General features: G+C 41.3%; 1 protein-coding gene across 4 annotated transcripts in view; it reads right to left on the reverse strand.

The window, feature by feature from the left end:
- Positions 1-515: 515 nt before the first annotated feature.
- The window catches only part of LOC106565233 (vitamin D3 receptor B), a 97,068-nt gene continuing 78,795 nt past the window's right edge, over positions 516-18,788 (reverse strand). For 3 of the 4 annotated variants that reach the window (XM_082959025.1, XM_014132121.3, XM_014132119.3), the window contains 4 exons: positions 17,407-17,558; positions 14,005-14,121; positions 10,991-11,235; positions 516-4,070 (listed from right to left, as the gene is read on the reverse strand). In XM_082959025.1, coding sequence (XP_082815151.1) covers positions 4,047-4,070; positions 10,991-11,235; positions 14,005-14,121; positions 17,407-17,558 — 538 coding nt within the window. In that variant the 3' untranslated portion in view covers positions 516-4,046. Of the gene's footprint in view, positions 4,071-10,810; positions 11,236-14,004; positions 14,122-17,406; positions 17,559-18,788 lie in introns of those variants that run through there. The other variant, XM_014132123.3, reaches the window with a different exon arrangement.

Genomic DNA, 18,788 nt, shown 5'->3' on the forward strand with positions numbered 1-18,788 from the left:
AAAGCTTTGAAAAAAGTTCAATGTATTTTAATGTATTCCAGATATTCTAGATATTTTATGTTTTTAGATAAAGCAACCACATAAGACGTTGTCTGACAGTAATTCAGTCGCCTTGCGGTCTTTCCTACGTCTTCCCACATTAATCTTCGATCAACCAAACACGCATCTCATCCGCTCCAAAAATACTTTACAGCAACCGAAATGTGTGTAATTATATAGACTATTAAATATCAGTTCCCCACATTGTTGTGACATCACCAAAACACTGGATAAAGTTGGTGCCACAAGCTTAGATGCACCACTTGTACAGTATGTTACTCCACCACATGAGCGCAGTTCTGCCCATTCAGTTTATAGATTTCTCTCTGTAATTGTATTTTAGTTATATTGACTAGACTATTCACTCATGCAGCAGTGTCCAAGAACTGTTGAACCAATAAACATAGGTTTTTAATTCATATTAAACCTATCACATAAATGTTATGCATACAATAAAGATCAAACAGAAAACACAACACTATGCACAGTCGTTTATTATTTGATTTGCAAAACATCTGACAAAAATAACATTACATAAACACCCATTTATAATGTCTGTTGTAATAGAAAAAAAAACATCTTAAAAAGAAATAAAAACAAAGAACATACATTGCAAGAAATTAGACAAATTACTTTGATAATTGCAGCCATATAACGCTGACATCGACAGGCAGTAATTGATAGCATATTCATCCAAATGTACGCATTGTGTTACAAACAATACTCTAAGTGCTTTTGTTGTTTCTGTCTTTCCATCGAATGTGATGTGGTGCAGTGTCTTAAAAACAGGATTATTAATTTAACAAGCGAACATTTTACAAATAATTCTTAAACAACTCAATTTTCTTGCCAATAAAGACAGCTCAAGTAGAATCACCGTCTGTTGCTAGAATAATAGGTTATTAAGTAGTATTGACCAATCTTTGAAATAAGCCATCTTGAGAAACAATATATATATATTTTTAATAGTTTTAACATACTTGAAAAAGATAATTGGAAAAGTTTGCTTGCTAACTTTCTAATCCTGCTTCACGAAACACTCCAATCTTCAAAAGGTTCCTATAGGCACTCAACTCAGGCCCTGAAGGGCCACAGTGTCTGCTGGCTGTCAATACCTATAGCTAATCGCTACTAATTCTGAACTCCTTTCACTCCCTGCATTGTTCCCCAAAGTGTAGAGTGAGGAGTACATGGGAGCCAATTCCCCATTTTCTTTGGGAAAAAGGAATTCTTTGTGAATGCAGGTAACTTTAAAGTACTTTTGAGTTAGCTTCTATCGATTTCATGTGTAGCAAGGTCTACATACACTACCGTTCAAAAGTTTGGGGTCACTTAGAAATGTCCTTGTTTTTGACAGAAAAGCTCATTTTTTGTCTAATAAAATAACATCAAATTGATCTGACAGTGTAGACATTGTTAATGCTGTAAATGACTATTGTAGCTGTAAATGGCAGATTCTTTATGGAATATCTACATAGGAGTACAGAGGCCCATTATCAGCAACCATCACTCCTGTGTTCCAATGGCACGTTGTGATAGCTAATCCAAGTTTATAATTTAAAAAAAGGCTAATTGATCATTGTAAAACCCTTTTGCAATTATGTTAACACAGCTGACAACTGGGGTGCTGATTAAAGAAGCAATAAAACTGGCCTTCTTTAGACTAGTTGAGTATCTGGAGCATCAGCGTTTGTGGGTTCGATTACAGGCTCAAAATGGCCAGAAACAAATCACTTTCTTTTGAAACTTGTCCGTCTATTCTTGTTCTGAGAAATGAAGGCTATTCCATACGAGAAATTGCCAAGAACCTGAAGATCTCGTACAACGCTGAGTACTACTCCCTTCAAAGAACAGCGCAAACTGGCTCTAACCAGAATAGAAAGAGGAGTGGGAGGGCCCGGTGCACAACTGAGCAAGAGGACAAGTACATTAGAGTGTCTAGTTTGAGAAACAGACGCCTCACAAGTCCTCAACTGGCAGCTTCATTAAATAATACCCGCAAAACACCAGTCTCAACGTCAACAGTGAAGAGGCAACTCCGGGATGCTGGCCTTCTAGGCAGAGTTGCAAAGAAAAAGCCATATCTCAGACTAGCCAATAAAAATAAAAGATTAAGAACACAGACACTAGACACAGGAAGTTAAGAAAAAAGAGTTATGGACAGACAAATCTAAGTTTGAGGTGTTTGGATCGCAAAGAAGACAATTCTTGAGACGCAGAAAAAATGAAAAGATGCTGGAGGAGTGCTTGATGCCATCTGTCAAGCATGGTGGAGGCTATGTGACGGTCTGGGGGTGCTTTGGCGGTGGTAAAGTGAGAGATTTGTACAGGGTAAAAGGGATCTTGAACAAGGAAGGCTATCACTCCATTTTGCAATTCCATGCCATACCCTGTAGACGGCGCTTAATTGGAGCCATTTTCATCACAGGACAATGACCCAAAGCACAGCTCCAAGCTATGCAAGAACTATTTAGGGAAGAAGCAATCAGCTTGAATTCTGTCTATAATGGTAGTTGCCAGCACACTCACCAGATCTCAACCCTATTGAGCTGTTGTGGGAGTAGCTTGACTGTATGGTACGTAAGAAGTGCCCATCAAGCCAATCCAACTTGTGGGAGGTGCTTCAGGAAGCATGGGGTGAAATCTCTTCAGATTACCTCAACAAATTGACAACTAGAATAACAAAGGTCTGCAAGACTGTAATTGCTGCAAATGGAGGATTCTTTGACGAAAGCAATGTTTGAAGGACACAATTATTATTTCAATTAAAAATCATTATTTATAACCGTGTCAACGTCTTGACTATATTTCCTATTCATTTTGCAACTCATTTCATGTATGCTTTCATGGAAAACAAGGACATTTCTAAGTGAACCCAAACTTTTGAACGGTAGTGTACCTCCAATAGCTAGCATGATGATTGATTATCAAACTGGCAGATTTTTCTAGACACATTTTGTCTTTTCTTATTTAAAGTTCTGTTTGAAAACAAATGGTCAAAATTGAGACAGTTAGTTGGAAAGATAGTAGAGAGCATTGCCAAAAAGTATTCAAAAACAGTACTCAAAGATATTAAAGCAGTTACTCAACATCTTTAATTGGTACTAACTGAGCAATGTCGGGCAGGGCAGAATTGTTTTTGTTTGCCCGCGCTACAGACGGCTATATAGGTCCACTAATACAGGACTTGTAAAGGCCTACCTTTGTTAAAAAAATAAAAAATAAAAAAATGTTTTCATAATGTAATTACGATTTTTCAGGGGGTGCTGCAGCACCCCTACTTCCCGCGGCTATGGTAGCTGGCGATTAATATTACACTGATCAATTAAAGCGGTTTAATCAAAGTTTATAAATGGGCATCTACTTCCTCAAGTCCACATTGTTCAAATAGGAACTTGCCCCATGTGTGCTTTTCTAGAACCAGCTTGTCCTAGCTTCAGACCAACCTAAACTACTCAGCTTTACAAAAACTACACAACACGACACTGTGGCCTCCTATGTCCTGGTTAGCATATTTCTGCTGGGTGATACTCAACCGTGCCAATGGTAGTAAGAATAACAACATTCCCATCAATCTGTGATGTTCTTGATAAAAGCAGCATTAAATGGATACTGAGGGTTGTCCTCTCAGAACTTTTGCCCTTTCCTGAAAATCTGAAGATCTATATGGAATAGTCTACTCTAAAAAGGTGGGTTGGTGCATAAGAGTGGAGAAAATGAGCTGAGAGAAGGAGGGAAGGAGAGAGAGAAGAGATGGATTGGGGAAAGGGGACAGAGTGAGAGACATCTAGTGAGGGCAAAGACCATTCCAACTGTGCCAAGAGGAGCAGACACTCCAACTCTCTGACCGAAACCATATGACTCATGACCTCTCTATACAGAGGTCACAGTTAAGTCTCTGGCTGCGTTTCATTCCAGGATGTTGCTCCCTCCCTTCTGTCCTTCAATGAAAGCCGAATATGGCGGAAACCAGGTGGAGGTATTTCTTACATACAGCTACCCAGTTGTCAGACGTGCGATATGCGAGTGAACTAAGAAAAAAAGGGAGGAAACCACGTATTAGAATGAAACGCAACCCCGGCCAACCCAAACCCAGCCTGGAATCCCATTGGTCAGAATGCAGGCACAATTAAACCACAACCTCTGGTGGGTTTTTGTGCGTTACTTAAAAAATGCAATGCTTTTAGTTGAAAAATACTTTACAAAAAAATAAAAAATACCAATGACTTCATTAGCTGTATAGTCTCCCAGTCTGCATGATGAGACATCTTTGAGGTAATCAAAGTGTTTCATTAGACAGCAATAAATACCAACACATATTACAAAAGTAAAAACAGAGGCAACTGCTTTAATGCTAAAGCATAATCTGTAGCTAAAAGAGGTAGATCATTGTTGTGTACATCCATTGTGGACACTCCTTTTTAATGTTTGAAGAAGAACAAAATAAAAATCTACACGTCGAAATCAACGGTACTGTGTATCAATCCCTGTCACATTCAAAACATTTATTGAAAGGCAATCTCACTCGATCAAAACGATTCGTATAATGTTCTTTAAAGAAAAAAAAAATCTATTTGTGAGTTGAATTTCTAATCATTTTTTAAAACTGGATTTGTAATGGGTAATTGCTTTGTACAACCTTTATACATAAGAACTTCAAATATGAGACTGTTAAGCTAGCTGATGCTGGTGTACCATGGGCTGTAATGTAGGCGTTCACCCTCTGTTTGACATAGAAATATAAACAAGACAAGAAAAGACATAGCCTACTGTATTAACCTCAACATTTCTAGTTGAATTTCGTTTAATAAATGGTTCCTAAAGGTAACTGACAAAATAAAGGAAACGCCAACAAAGTGTCTTAATAGGGCGGTGGGCTGCTACGAGACACCAGAACAGCTTCAATGGTCCTTGGCATAGATTCTACCAGTGTCTGGAACTCTATTGGAGTGATGCGACACCATTCTTCTACGAGAAATTCTGTTGAAGGTGGTGGAAAATGCTGTCTCAGGAGCTGCTCCAGAATCTCCCATTTGGGTTGAGATCTGGTGACTGAGACACACACACCCTTTAAACCCCCTATGCTAATTTGAGACCCCCCCTCTTTCAAAGTCACTGAGATCTCTTCTTCTAGCCATGGTAGCCAAAATAATGGGTAACTGGGCATTTTTATACATGACCCTAAGCACGATGGGATGTTAATTGCTTAAATCATTTAGGAACCACACCTGTGTGGAAGCTCCTGCTTTCAATATACTTTGCATCCCTCATTTGCCCAAGTGTTTCCTTTATTTTGGCAGTTACCTGTATGTTCCAGTTCGGCGTTCAATAAAAATGTCAGAGCTAAAATTGAGACATTCTAAGTCGATGAATGAAAATGAAAAAAATGCTTAATTTGGATTACTGATCAAAAATCTATAGAAATAAACTTAAGAGTTTGCTTGTCCGACCCATTGTTAATGCTATTGAACAGCTTATTAGGTGAAAAGTCAAAAGTTTATATCAATGGTCATAAAGCCACATTAGGCCTTTTCTTCATCAAGCGTTTTGGAATATCCCCTCCGGTTGTTGACTGAATATTGAGCAGCGATAACTGTGCAAACCAGATGCGAGCGAGAGAGACCTCTCCTTACCCTGTACTTCTTTAAAGGGGAGATTTGTGACAACATCCCGCCCTGTGGCACTTACATGATACCCGAGCCTTATACGTACATATCGAAAATCAATACTGTATATCTATATCTCATCAACTGAAAACAATCAACTCTCTTTATGTACACACAGAGATATGCATGTGGAAAGGAAATTAAAAACCAAAGCCGCCCAAAATGCACAAGTCATCTAACAACCGTAAACTCGCAACACACCATAACCTTCACCAAACTGACATGAACACGAGTGGTACTGAGTAAAAGGAATCATGTAGCCTATCATCACCTTAATAAAACACATCCCGAGAAAGAGGAACTTGTCAATCAACAGTATGAACTAAAATAATTCCACGAATCATCAGGTGCCTATGTAAGTGAATTCCTAACACTAGGTATTTAGTGTGTTTTGCAAAACAATATCACTTCATACGACTTATATAGCTTATCGATAAAAATCCATTAAAAAGTCATTTTTCTGCAGTCATTCAACGGAACATTTGCTATGGTGGCTGGGAGGGGACATAACAAAATAATGAATGACTGTCAATAAGGGGGAGAGTGATGGAATAGGCTGTGGTCCACTATCTGACGTCTAATGTTGATGTTGATGTTTTAAAGCAATGACAAGGTTTACTGTATGCTAAGAACACAATGTTCTGATTACGTTCCTTCAACAGTAGGAAGACAGAGTCCTTGTTCTCACCCACGTCCTGCAAAAAGACCACAAAATAGCCCTCTCTGTAGCCTATAGTGATGATGTCATAACTAAGTGCCACAGTAGTTTCTGTTTGGCCAATCACGAGTCCGGTTGAAGCAGAAGTGGCACTCGCGTACAGGGACTGAAGGACAGGATGTACAATAGAGAGCCGTCTACCTCGACTCACGCAATTCATTTACCCTCTTTTTGACAATTTCCCTAGATGATGTCAGTGTCTTAGCTTCGAGGCCACAGCTATAGGCTGACATAATTGGAAGTCAATGTGTCATGCCCATTAAAACAGAAGGAGATACTATAGGCTCCGGGGACAAGTAACCCCTAGGTACAGATCAAGGCTCAGCTTCTTCCTTCCCCAATCCTAAACTTAACCATTAGTAATGGAAATGACCCAATGTCAAAGTCTAAGGGCAACTTCACCATACACCAAGATCTCGCTATAGCCTCTTCGGCCAGTTTCCGGCACACAGATTAGGCTAAGCCTAGTCCTGGACTAAACATGAATTTAATAAAATGTGTCCAGGGAAAGCGGTCCTCAGTGTCCATTCACTTGCTTTACAATATCATATACATGTAGGTCATTTTGAACACTGGAGCAGGTGATATGACATTAAATGTGGTCAACAGGTGCTCCCTAAAAACCTTTAAGGTCTCTGTAGGGTAGCCTTAATAGTTCATAATAAGGGATTGGAATGAAGTGCTTTACATTGTATGGGTGAACTCACCTAATCCACACAGCCAATGTGTTGCCCACCCTTGGGTGACCTTACACACTGTTCGTGCATGGACAGGGGAATGAAGAGATCGAAAGCATATGAGTTGATTCTACTTTACACAAGTACAATAGCACATCTGAGACATAGAAATAAACATATTAGATATATCAATTGTGTATCTACAGCCCAATGAAATCAATAGCTACTAATGAATACGAGCCACATTTCTTTAAACTGGCTTTTTTTGTATTTATCTCCCTCTATATGGCTTATATTAGAGAGCAGCACTGTATATTCAGCTTGTATAACATCCTTTTTCTCCCAAATGACTAACCAAAGTAAAGGCGCCAACCACCCATCGACGACACAACCTTAGCCAACGCGTCAATCAATCACTCACCCACACCCAAAAATATATAGATTCATCTATATAGATATATATATATATATATATATAAGTAGAAAAGTTTGGACACACAGACTCATTCCAGGGGTTTTCTTTATTTTTTTTACTATTTTCTACATTGTAGAACAATAGTGAAGACATCAAAACTATGAAATAACACATATGGAATCATGTAGTAACCAAAAAAGTGTTAAACAAATCAAATATATTTTAGATGTTAGATTCTTCAAAGTAGCCAACCTTTGCCTTGATGACAGCCTTGCACACTCTTGGCATTCTCTCAACCAGCTTCATGAGGTATTCACCTAGAAAGGATTTCAATTAACAGGTGTGCTTTGTTAAAAGTTAATTTGTGGAATTTGTTTGTGAGCCAATCAGTTGTTTGTGACAAGGTAGGGGTGGAATACAGAAGATAGCCCTATTTGGTAAAAGACCAAGTCCATATTATGGCAAGAACAGCTCAAATAAGCAAAGAGAAATGACAGTCCATCATTACTTTAAGACAAGAACTTTGAAAGTTTCTTCAAGTGCAGTCGCAGAAACTGGCTCTCATGAGGACCGCCACAGGAAAGGAAGACCTAAAGTTACCTCTGCTGCAGAAGATACGCTCATTAGAGTTAACTGCACCTCAGATTGCAGCCCAAAATAATGCTTCAAGTAACAGACATCTCAACATCAACTGTTTAGAAGAGACTGCATGAAATCAGGCCTTTATGGTCAATTTGCTGCAAAGAAACCACTACCAAAGAACACCAATAAGAAGAGACTTGCTTGGGCCAAGAAACATGAGCAATGGACATTAGACCGGTGGAAATCTGTTCTTTGGTCTGATGTGGCGAAATTTGAGATTTTTTATTCCAATCGCCGTGTCTTTGTGAGACGTAGAGTAGATGACCGGATGATCTACGCATGTGTGGTTCCCAGAGTGAAGCATGGAGGAGGAGGTGTGATGGTGTGGGAGTGCTTTGCTGGTGACATTGTCAGTGATTTATTTAGAATTCAGGGCACACTTAACCAGCATGGCTACCACAGAATTGTGCAGTGGTACGTCATCCCATCTGGTTTGCGCTTAGGGGACTATCATTCGTTTTTCAACAGGACAATGACCCAAAACACACCTCCAGGCTGTGTAAGGGCAATTTGACCAAGGAGAGTGATGGAGTGTTGCATCAGATGACCCGGCCTCCAGAATCACCTGACCTCAACCTAATTGAGATTGGAATGAGTTGGACCACAGAGTGAAGGAAAAGCAGCCAACGAGTGCTCAGCATATGTTGGAACTCCTTCAAGACTGCTGGAAAAGCATTCCTCATGAAGCTGGTTGAGAGAATGCCAAGAGTGTGCAAAGCTGTCATCAAGGCAAAGAGTGGCTACTTTGAAGAATCTAACATCTAAAATATATTTTCACTTTTTTGGTTACTACATGATTCCATATGTATGATTTCATAGATTTGATGTCTTAACTATTATTCTACGATGTAGAAAATAGTAAAAATAAAGAAAAACCCTTGAATGAGTAGGTATGTCCAAACTTTCACTGGTACTGTATATATATATAAAAAAAAGTTGAGAAAGCATAGTGTTTCAGAGAGAGAAAGTGAGATAAGTCATAAAACACGGTCATCAATATCATGTTTGCATATATAATCCAAGAATATCTTACTAAGCGTTAGTAGTAGTAATATCTATGTAGCCCTATGTACAGCTGCGCGGTCATTGTATCGATACGTAGTATTTACAGGATGCAGCCACTGGAGGGCTGAGCAGCATACAACACCGGAGGACTCAGACGTGTCAAAAAACTAAACAGAAAACGGTCCATCCGAGTCCTCAAGACATTCTTTTCAACTAATTCCACTTCCGAGTTGGAAACGAAAGGGGTGATATCTGTGAAGAAGCAGCTTTGAAACACTCCACCTACTAAAAACTGTACATTTGAGGAAAAAAAATGAACAATTCATGGAATTGTTTTAAGATCCTGTCCAGATAACTTGCATGGTTTGTGGCTATAATACAAAAAGACGTGGACAGTAGAGTAACTGACCTAACTATGCATTTCCAGTCAGAGTTTGGCATTGTAGCCCTTTAAAAACGGTGGTATAACTTAAACATAGACATATATTAATAGATACGCATGAGTACAGGTAGCAGTGTTCGTGATACATAGAAGTTGTAGCTAAGTCTATTTAGAGCTATCATAATCCCCCCCCCCCACCCTAAACAACCAGAGCTCTGGCTTGGTTTGATTGACAGCTTGTTTTAGTGACTAAACAGCCACAGCTCCCACACACTATTCCGACACCAAACTATTTCCAGGTTACAGATAATATTCCGTAGGCTGTATGAATCTATTCAGAGTATACACATTTCCTTCATCAATTCCTAGAGGCTAGTTAGCAAAAGCTAGCGCAAATGGTGAGTGTGCACATAAAAGGCATCATGTGGCTACACTAGAAGCCTGGAAGCTTAGAGAGCGTTGACAATACCTTTGGCAGAGGTGAAGAACGTGCGTTTTGCTGCGTATACGGTACACTCAAACACTTGCCCTTGAGGGAAGCGATTGAGCGGAATAACCGGAGAAAGGATGAGAGAAACATGTGGAAATACTTTGCAGGCACTGTTTTTGCTCCAGGGAGGACGTAGTATGTATTTGCTATCCACGATTGAAATGTTATCATGCATTTTGAAGGTTCTATACTGTGTGTATTTCTGAATACAAAAACTGAGAGGAGAAAATCAGAGGTAGCTCCAACATATTGGCTAACTGTATAAGTGAGTGTCCTTACGTGTGTGTGTATGTGTGTAATCATATGTATGAGTGATCATACACCGCCATGCATAAAAGCAGCACTTGCATGACACACACACAAAAAGCACACGGTGTACTGTATGTACCGGCACACAAGACGCAATACTGTTTGGCAATATACTGTCTCTTAAATACCAAGGTAAGCGTACATGTCAAATATAGGCAGAAGTTCCATGTATGTATGGTTCTGAAGTAAATTCCCTTGTTTGTATCATTCGCTCCCCATCGCTTTGCATGTTCCAGTCAACAGCTCCTCAGGTACCCAGTCCCAGGCCTGACCTACCGAAGCTCCTCACGCACACACGGCAGGGAACTTTCTACACACACACACACACACACACACACACACACACACACACACACACACACACACACACACACACACACACACACACACACACACACACACACACACACACACACACACACACACACACACACACACACACACACACACACACACACACTTCTATTACCCCCCCTCCCCCCTCCCCCCTCCCTCACAAGACACACTTACATTCACACCATCCACAGTCCGTCTAACCACATTCCTCATAGCTCCCACCTCATACTCTCCTCCCACCTCTCCTATGACCCTTCGTCCACCTCATCCACCTCCATCAAAGGTCACCAAAAAGTGTTAATTTAGGAGACCTCGCTGCCGAACACCTCCAGCACCAGCGGGGTCAGCTGCATGCTGTGCTCGGGCTGGAAGGACAGCGAGCGGTACTGCTTGGAGTGCTCTTCGTTCAGGCTGCGCAGGTCCGCCAGCTTCTGGATCATTTTGGCATACACGAGGCGGCCGCCAGGGTGGTGCAGCTGGATGTAGGCCTGCAGCGTCTCCGACAAACGGTCCTGCAGGGTCTCGATGCGCCCGTGATCCTGCACGCCCGGACGGTCTGGAGGGGAGAGAAAGGAGGGAGAGGCGCAAGGAGACACGGACGGTAAGACTTTTAAAGGGCTTCTTCGTATTCAGCATCGTCCAGCGCCATACTAGACAGTGTCTACACATGAAGGGAGGGGGAAGACATGGCTGGTAAGACTTTAAAGGGCTTCTTCATTCTCATTATCTCCTGCACCATACCAGACAGTGTCTACACATGAAGGGAGTGGGAAGACATGGCTGGTAAGACTTTAAAGAGGCTATATAGAACTTTTGCCTCAGAGAGGTGCTCTTGAGCCAAAATGAGTCCGCTAAATGTCCAGAAATGAAGTCCAGAAATTACCTTATTGTATGAAAAGTGGCACACCTCCCCATAGCCATGACCAAAAGCTTATGGTAGCCTAACATCAGCCTAAAACTAAGCATATGTGTGGTTTCATAGGAAAATAAATCAATTAGGTTAATATTATATAATGTACAAATACGCTTGCATGTATATTTTAGCCTACAGTAAACTGGGAAATCTACACTGAGTGTACAAAACATTAAGAACACATAGACTGTCCAGGTGAATCCAGGTGAAAGCTATGATCCCTTATTGATGTCACTTGTTAAATCCACTTCAATCAGTGTAGATGAAGGGGAGGAGACCAGTTAAAGAAGGATTTTTAAGCCTCAAGTCAATTGAGACATGGATTGTGTATGCGTGCCATTCAGAGGGTGAAAAGGCAAGACAAAATATTTAAGTAGCTTTGAACGGCGTATGGTCGTAGGTGCCAAGGCACCTGTTTGAGTGTGTCAAGAACTGCAACACTACTGTGTTTTTCACGCTCAACAGTTTCCTGTGTGTATCAAGAATGGTCCACCACCCAAAGGACATCCAGCAAACTTGACCCATATTGACACAAATTTATGCTGTTCTGAGGGCAAAAGGGGGTGCAACTCAATATTAGTAAGGTGTTCCTAATGTTTTTGTATACTCAGTGTATATACACACATATTATCAGACACTAAGGAATTCATGAGACAAGAAATTGAATAATATTAATTTACAAACACAGGCACGCAGTGCATGCATGTACAGTGCATTCAGAAAGTATTCACACCGCTTGACTTTCTCCATATTTTGATTCGTTACAGCCTTATTCTAAAATGGATTAAAAATAATAATAATCACAAAGCAAAAACAGGTTTTTACACATTTTTGCAAATGTAAAACGGAAATATCACATTTACATAAGTATTCAGACCCTTTACTCAGTACTTGAAGCACCTTTGGCAGCGATTACAGCCAGATTACAGTGTCTTCTTGGGTATGACGCTACAAGCTTGGCACACCTGTATTTGGGGAGTTGCTCCCATTCTTCTCTGCAGATCATCTCAAGCTCTGTCAGGTTGGATGGGAGTGTCGTTACACAGCTTTTTTCAGGTCTCTCCAGAGATGTTTGATTGGGTTCAAGTGCGGGTTCTGGCTGGGCCACTCAAGGTCATTCAAAGACTTGTCCCAAAGCCACTCCTACGTTGTCTTGGCTGTGTGCTTAGGGTCATTGTCCTGTTGGAAGGTGAATCTTCGTCCCAGTCTGAGCACTCTGGAGCAGGTTTTCATCAAGGATCTCTCTGTACTTTGCCTCCGTTCATCTTTCCTGAGATCCTGATTTGTCTCCCAGTACCTGCCGCTGAAAAACATCCCCAAAACTGCCACCACTATGATTCACTGTAGGGATGGTGCCAGATTTACTCCTGACGTGACGCTTGGCATTCAGGCCAAAGTGTTCAATCTTGGTTTCATCAGACCAGAGAATCTTGTTTCTCATGGTCTGAGAGTACTTTAGCTGCCTTTTGGCAAACTCCAAGCGGGCTGTCATGTGCCTTTTACTGAGGAGTGGCTTCCGTCTGGCCACTTTACCATAAAGGCCTGATTGGTGGAGTGCTACAGAGATGGTTGTCCTTCTGGAAGGTTCTCCCATCTCCCCAGAGGAACTCTAGAGCTCTGTCAGAGTTATCATCGGGTTCTTGGTCACTTCACTGACCAAGGCCCTTCTCCCCCGATTGCTCAGTTTGGCCGGGCTTGGTGGTTCTAAACTTCTTTCATTTAAGAATGATGGAGGCCACTGTGCTCTCAGGGACCTTCAATTCCTTTGACCTCATGACTTGGTTTTTGCTCTGACATGCACTGTCAACTGTGGGACCTTATATAGACAAGTGTGTGCCTTTCTAAATCATGTCCAATCAATTGAATTTACCAAAGATGGACTCCAATCAAGTTGTAGAAACATCTCAACCATGATCAATGGAAACAGGATGCACCTGAGCTCAATTTTGAGTCTTATAGGAAAGGTTCTGAATACTTATGTAAATAAGGTATTTCTGTTTTTATTTGTAAGAAATGTACAAACATTCCTAACCACCTGTTATCACTTTGTCATTATGGCATATTGTGTGTAGATTGATGAGGGAAACAATTGATTTAATCCATTTCAGAATAAGGCTGTAACGTAACAAAATGTGGAAAAAGTCAAGGGGTCTGAATACTTTCCGAATGCACTGTATATGCACATGTTATCGTCAACCTCACTGACGAAAATGTACAAAATATACACACACGCACAGGTGTGTGAACTTCAGCACAAAGACACACAACCCCCCCCCCCCCCCCCCCCACACACACACACACAAGCTAACTGATCCTCACAAAAACAAGCAGACTCACATAAACAATTCATGACAGACACACACACTACCCGAACCCCCCCCCCACACACATACACCCAGTGTCAGCGTGTACCTGGGGAGAGTAGGCAGATGGCCATGAGCAGCACGTGTTCCTCCTCGTGGAGGTTGAGTTTTTTCAGGCCCACCTGGAATTTGACCAGAGGCTCCAGCAGCTCCAGAGTGTGGCCCGCTGCAGGACACAACACACACACGCACACGCACACACACACACACACACACACACACACACACACACACACACACACACACACACACACACACACACACACACACCGTCAATCAGATCAGATAACAATCACGATATACAGTACCAGTCAAACGTTTGGACACACCTACTCATTCAAGGGTTTTTCTTTTTATTAAGAGTGTGCAAAGCTGTCATCAAGGCAAAAGGGTGGCTACTTTGAAGAATCTCAAATATAAAATATATTTTGGATTTGTTTAACACTTTTTTGGTTCCGTATGTGTTATTTCATAGTTTTGATGTCTTCACTATTATTATACTATTATTCTGCAGTGTATAAAATAGTAAAAATAGAGAAACACCCTTGAATGAGCAGGTTTGTCCAAACTTTTGAGTGGTACTGTATCTCTCATTATATTGTTTAACACTAAGGATTGGTGTGGTTTTGTGAGATAAGAAATTGATTTATATTATATAATGTATGTGATATATTATACAGTATATCTACACTGAACAAAAAATATAAACACAACATGTAAAGTGTTGGTCCCATGTTTCATGAGCTGAAATGAAATGTCTCTAAAACGTTGTGCACAGATTTGTTTACATCCCTGCTAGTGAGCATTTCTCATTTGCCAAGATAATCCATCCACCTGACAGGTGTAGCATATCAAGAAGCTGATTAAACAGCATGATCATTACACAGGTGCACCTTGTGCTGTGGACAATAAAAGGCCACTCTAAAATGTGCAGTTTTCTCACACAGCACAATGCCACAGATGTCTCAAGTATTGAGGGAGCATGCAATTGGCATGCTGACTGCAGGAATGTCTACTAGAGCTGCTGCCAGAATGTTCATTTCTCTACCATAAGCCAAGCCCAATGTCGTTTTAGAGAATTTGGCAGTACGTCCAACCGGCCCCTCAACTGCAGACCACATGTAACCACGCCCAGGACCTCCACATCCGGCCTCTTAACCTGCGGGATCGTATGAGACCAGCCACATGGACAGCTGATGAAACCATGGGCTTTGCATAAGCGAAGAATTTTTGCACAAACTGTCAGAAACTCATCTGCATGCTCGTCATCCTCACCAGGGTCTTGAGCAGACTGCAGTTCGGTGTCGTAACCGACTTTAATAGGCAAATGCTCATCTTCGATGGCCACTGGCACACTAGAGAAGTGTGCTCTTCACAGATTTATTCCTGTTTCAATTATACTGGGCAGATGGCAGACAGAGTGTATGGTGTCGTGTGGGCGACCGGTTTGCTGATGTCAACGTTGTGAATAGAGTGCGGTAGGGTTATGGTATGGGCGTGAATAAGCTACTGACAACAAACACAATTGCATTTTATTGATGGCAATTTGAATGCACAGAGGTACCGTGACGAGATCCGGAAGCACATTGTTGTGCCATTAATCCGCTGCCATCACCTCATGTTTCAGCATGATATTGCACGGACCCATGACGCAAGGGTCTTTACACAATTTCTTGGAGCTGAAAATGTCCCAGTTCTTCCATGGCCTGCACCAGACATGTCACCCATTGAGCATGTTTGGGACGCTCTTGATCGACGTGTACGACAACGCATTATAGTTCTCATCAATATGCAGCAACTTCGCACATCCATTGGAGAGAAGTGGGACAACAATTCCACAGGCCACACTCAACAGCCTGTTCAACTCTAAACGAAGGAGGCAAATGGTGGTCACACCAGATACTGACTGGTTTTCTGATCCGCACCCCTACCTTTTATTTAAGGTATCTGTGACCAACAGATGCATATCTGTATTCCCAGTCACGTGGAATCCATAGACTAGGGCCTAATGAATTTATTCCAATTGACTGATTTCCTTATATGAACTGTAACTCAGTAAAATCGTTGAAATTGTTGCATGTTGCGTTTATATTTTTGTTCATTGTATGTCTCTTATTCATTATAATTTCAAAGGCCAAACTGATCCTAGTTTAGCACTCCTAGATTACAAGGGCCCAGATAACAAATAACTGTTGATTATGGTTTCCCTAACACTCCTCTCAATGCCATTTTCAAAGATGTATGGGTTTATTTCCAATTATTGATCTTACGGTTTTCACATGGTTTCCCTAACACTGAGGATTTGTGTGGTTTCATGAATAAGAAATGGATTAACTGAATAGCATACAAGTCGTAGCGTTGTCGACGGAAACGTGTAGTTTACCTCAGTTCACTTTAGTTAGGTGGTAAACGCAACTACATGTCTCCTGGTTGTCTACTTTGGAACATAACAAAAGGAAAATGAGAAAAAAGCAAGTTGCCAACTTAACAACCAAAAAAAGTCTACTTGTGCGTTATCAATTGTTGAATGAATTGTTAGTTATTAATTATCTCTATTTACTTCTATTGAATAATACTGCAGCTGGTTAACAATCATAGCCTGCTTATTCAAATCGCCTTGTAACAAAGGAGAATGGAGTGTCGCTAGACAAAAGCTGACAAAGTAACTATAGCTACAGAAGACAACAACAGCATCATTTTGAGTGAAAATACAAAATGGGTACAATGCTTGTTTTCCTTGTTTTCAGGAAAAGTCTGGCTAATTTGCTGTCGAGCCCGACTAAAACTCCAATTGACTGGTCGGCCACAGAGATGCCATGGCTAACTTAGGTTTGTCTTCTAGGACAAAGCCAAATTCGTTCTGTGAGAGACCAGACACTTTGTGAGAGTCTTGGTCTAGAGTGACATTCTTCGGTTGATCTGTAAAAATACCCGAGGCTTCTTTGAAAGGCAAATGAATGCCGTGCCTTGAGGGTCTGCGGATGGGTGTATGGTGTGTGTGAGAGTACGTGTTTATAGGTACACGTGCCAAAGTGTGTTTACACTCCATTTCAGCGTTCCTGGCGGAACTGACACACAGTCATGATAGGAAGGCCACGGGACATGTACTGGAGAGTGTATTGGAGAGTGTGTATCTGTGTGTTTTGTGCCTGCACAAACGCATGCATTTTTGTTACCCTTTCTCGCTCACCTTTAGTGGCAGCAATGGTTGTCAAGTGAGTGTGTGTGGGAGTGTCACATTGACTCGCCTTTTTTTAAAGTGGTGTCCCCCACAGTTTCAGAACACGTCCTCTAAGCGAAATGACTGGTGTTTGTGTGTGTGTGCTAGTGCTAGTGCCATCGTTGACAGAGTACAATGGTTTATGACTGCCTATGTTGTGTGTGTCGATCTCAGGGTCTGTGTTCCGTCCTCACACATACATGTGTGTGCTAGCCTGCCTAAGTCTCGTACCTTTAGTGACGTCGTTGACGCAATACTTGAAGTCGGGCCCTCCGCAGCTCCAGGACATGTCCTCCAGGTTGAAGGACTGGTTGGAGCGCAGCATTATCACCTCGATGGCACTCGATTTGAGCAGGGCAATCTGGTCCTCAGCCGTCAGCTCCCTGGAAGGATTACAACCAGGGGTGTATTCATTAGCGCACACCGCAGAAAAAAAAGATTTTGCAGCGGGAAACAGAAAGGAGCGTTTCTCATTGTTTAAGTCGTTTTTCTTCCGTTTGGTAGTTAATGAACGTGAATCAGGAAGATGGCATCTGTTAAAAGAAGAGGACATAATCAGTCGGCTTACGGTCTTCTTACGGTCAGAAAGAGATTGAGATTTAGGTTGTAGATTGAGATTTAGGAGACGGTTGGTTCCAGCCCACGATATCTGATTGGTCAAAGAAATCAGTCGTTCCAGTCGCACAGTGGGCTAATGGTCAGACAGGGGTTAAGTTAACCTGTTGGGTCTAGGGGGCAGCATTTGCACGTCTGGATAAAAAAAATGTACCCGATTTAATCTGGTTACTAATCCTACCCAGTAACTAGAATATGCATATACTTATTATATATGGATAGAAAACACTCTAAAGTTTCCAAAACTGTTTGAATGGTGTCTGTGAGTATAACAGAACTCATTTGGCAGGCAAAACCCTGAGACATTTTCTGACAGGAAGTGGATACCTGATGTGTTGTATTGATTTTAAACCTATCCCATTGAAAAACACAGGGGTTTAGGAATATTTTGGCACTTCCTATTGCTTCCACTAGATGTCACCAGCCTTTACAAAGTGTTTTGAGTCTTCTGGAGGGAGATCTGACCGAACAAGAGCCATGGAACGGTGATGTCCCATTAGACACCTGGCGCGCTACTTCATGTTGGGTACCCTCGTTCCAATACGTTATAAAAGGCTATGCATTCGTCCACCTTGAATATTATTCATGTTCTGGTTAAAAAAGGCCCTAATGATTTATGCTATACAACGTTTGACATGTTTGAACGAACGGAAATATATTTTTTCCCCTCGTTCATGACGAGAAGTCCGGCTGGCTTACATCATGTGCTAACGAGACGGAGATTTTTGGACATAAATGATGAGCTTTTTTGAACAAAACTACATTCGTTATGGACCTGTGATACCTGGAAGTGACATCTGATGAAGAGAATCAAAGGTAATGGATTATTTACATAGTATTTTCGATTTTAGATCTCCCCAACATGACGTCTAGTCTGTATCGCAACGCGTATTTTTCTGGGCACAGTGCTCAGATTATTGCAAAGTGTGATTTCCCAGTAAGGTTATTTTTAAATCTGGCAAGTTGATTGCGTTCAAAAGATGTAAATCTATAATTCT

Source organism: Salmo salar, chromosome 12 (assembly GCF_965601325.2).
Source record: "Salmo salar chromosome 12, fSalSal1, whole genome shotgun sequence".
Classification (NCBI taxonomy): Eukaryota; Metazoa; Chordata; class Actinopteri; order Salmoniformes; family Salmonidae; genus Salmo; species Salmo salar.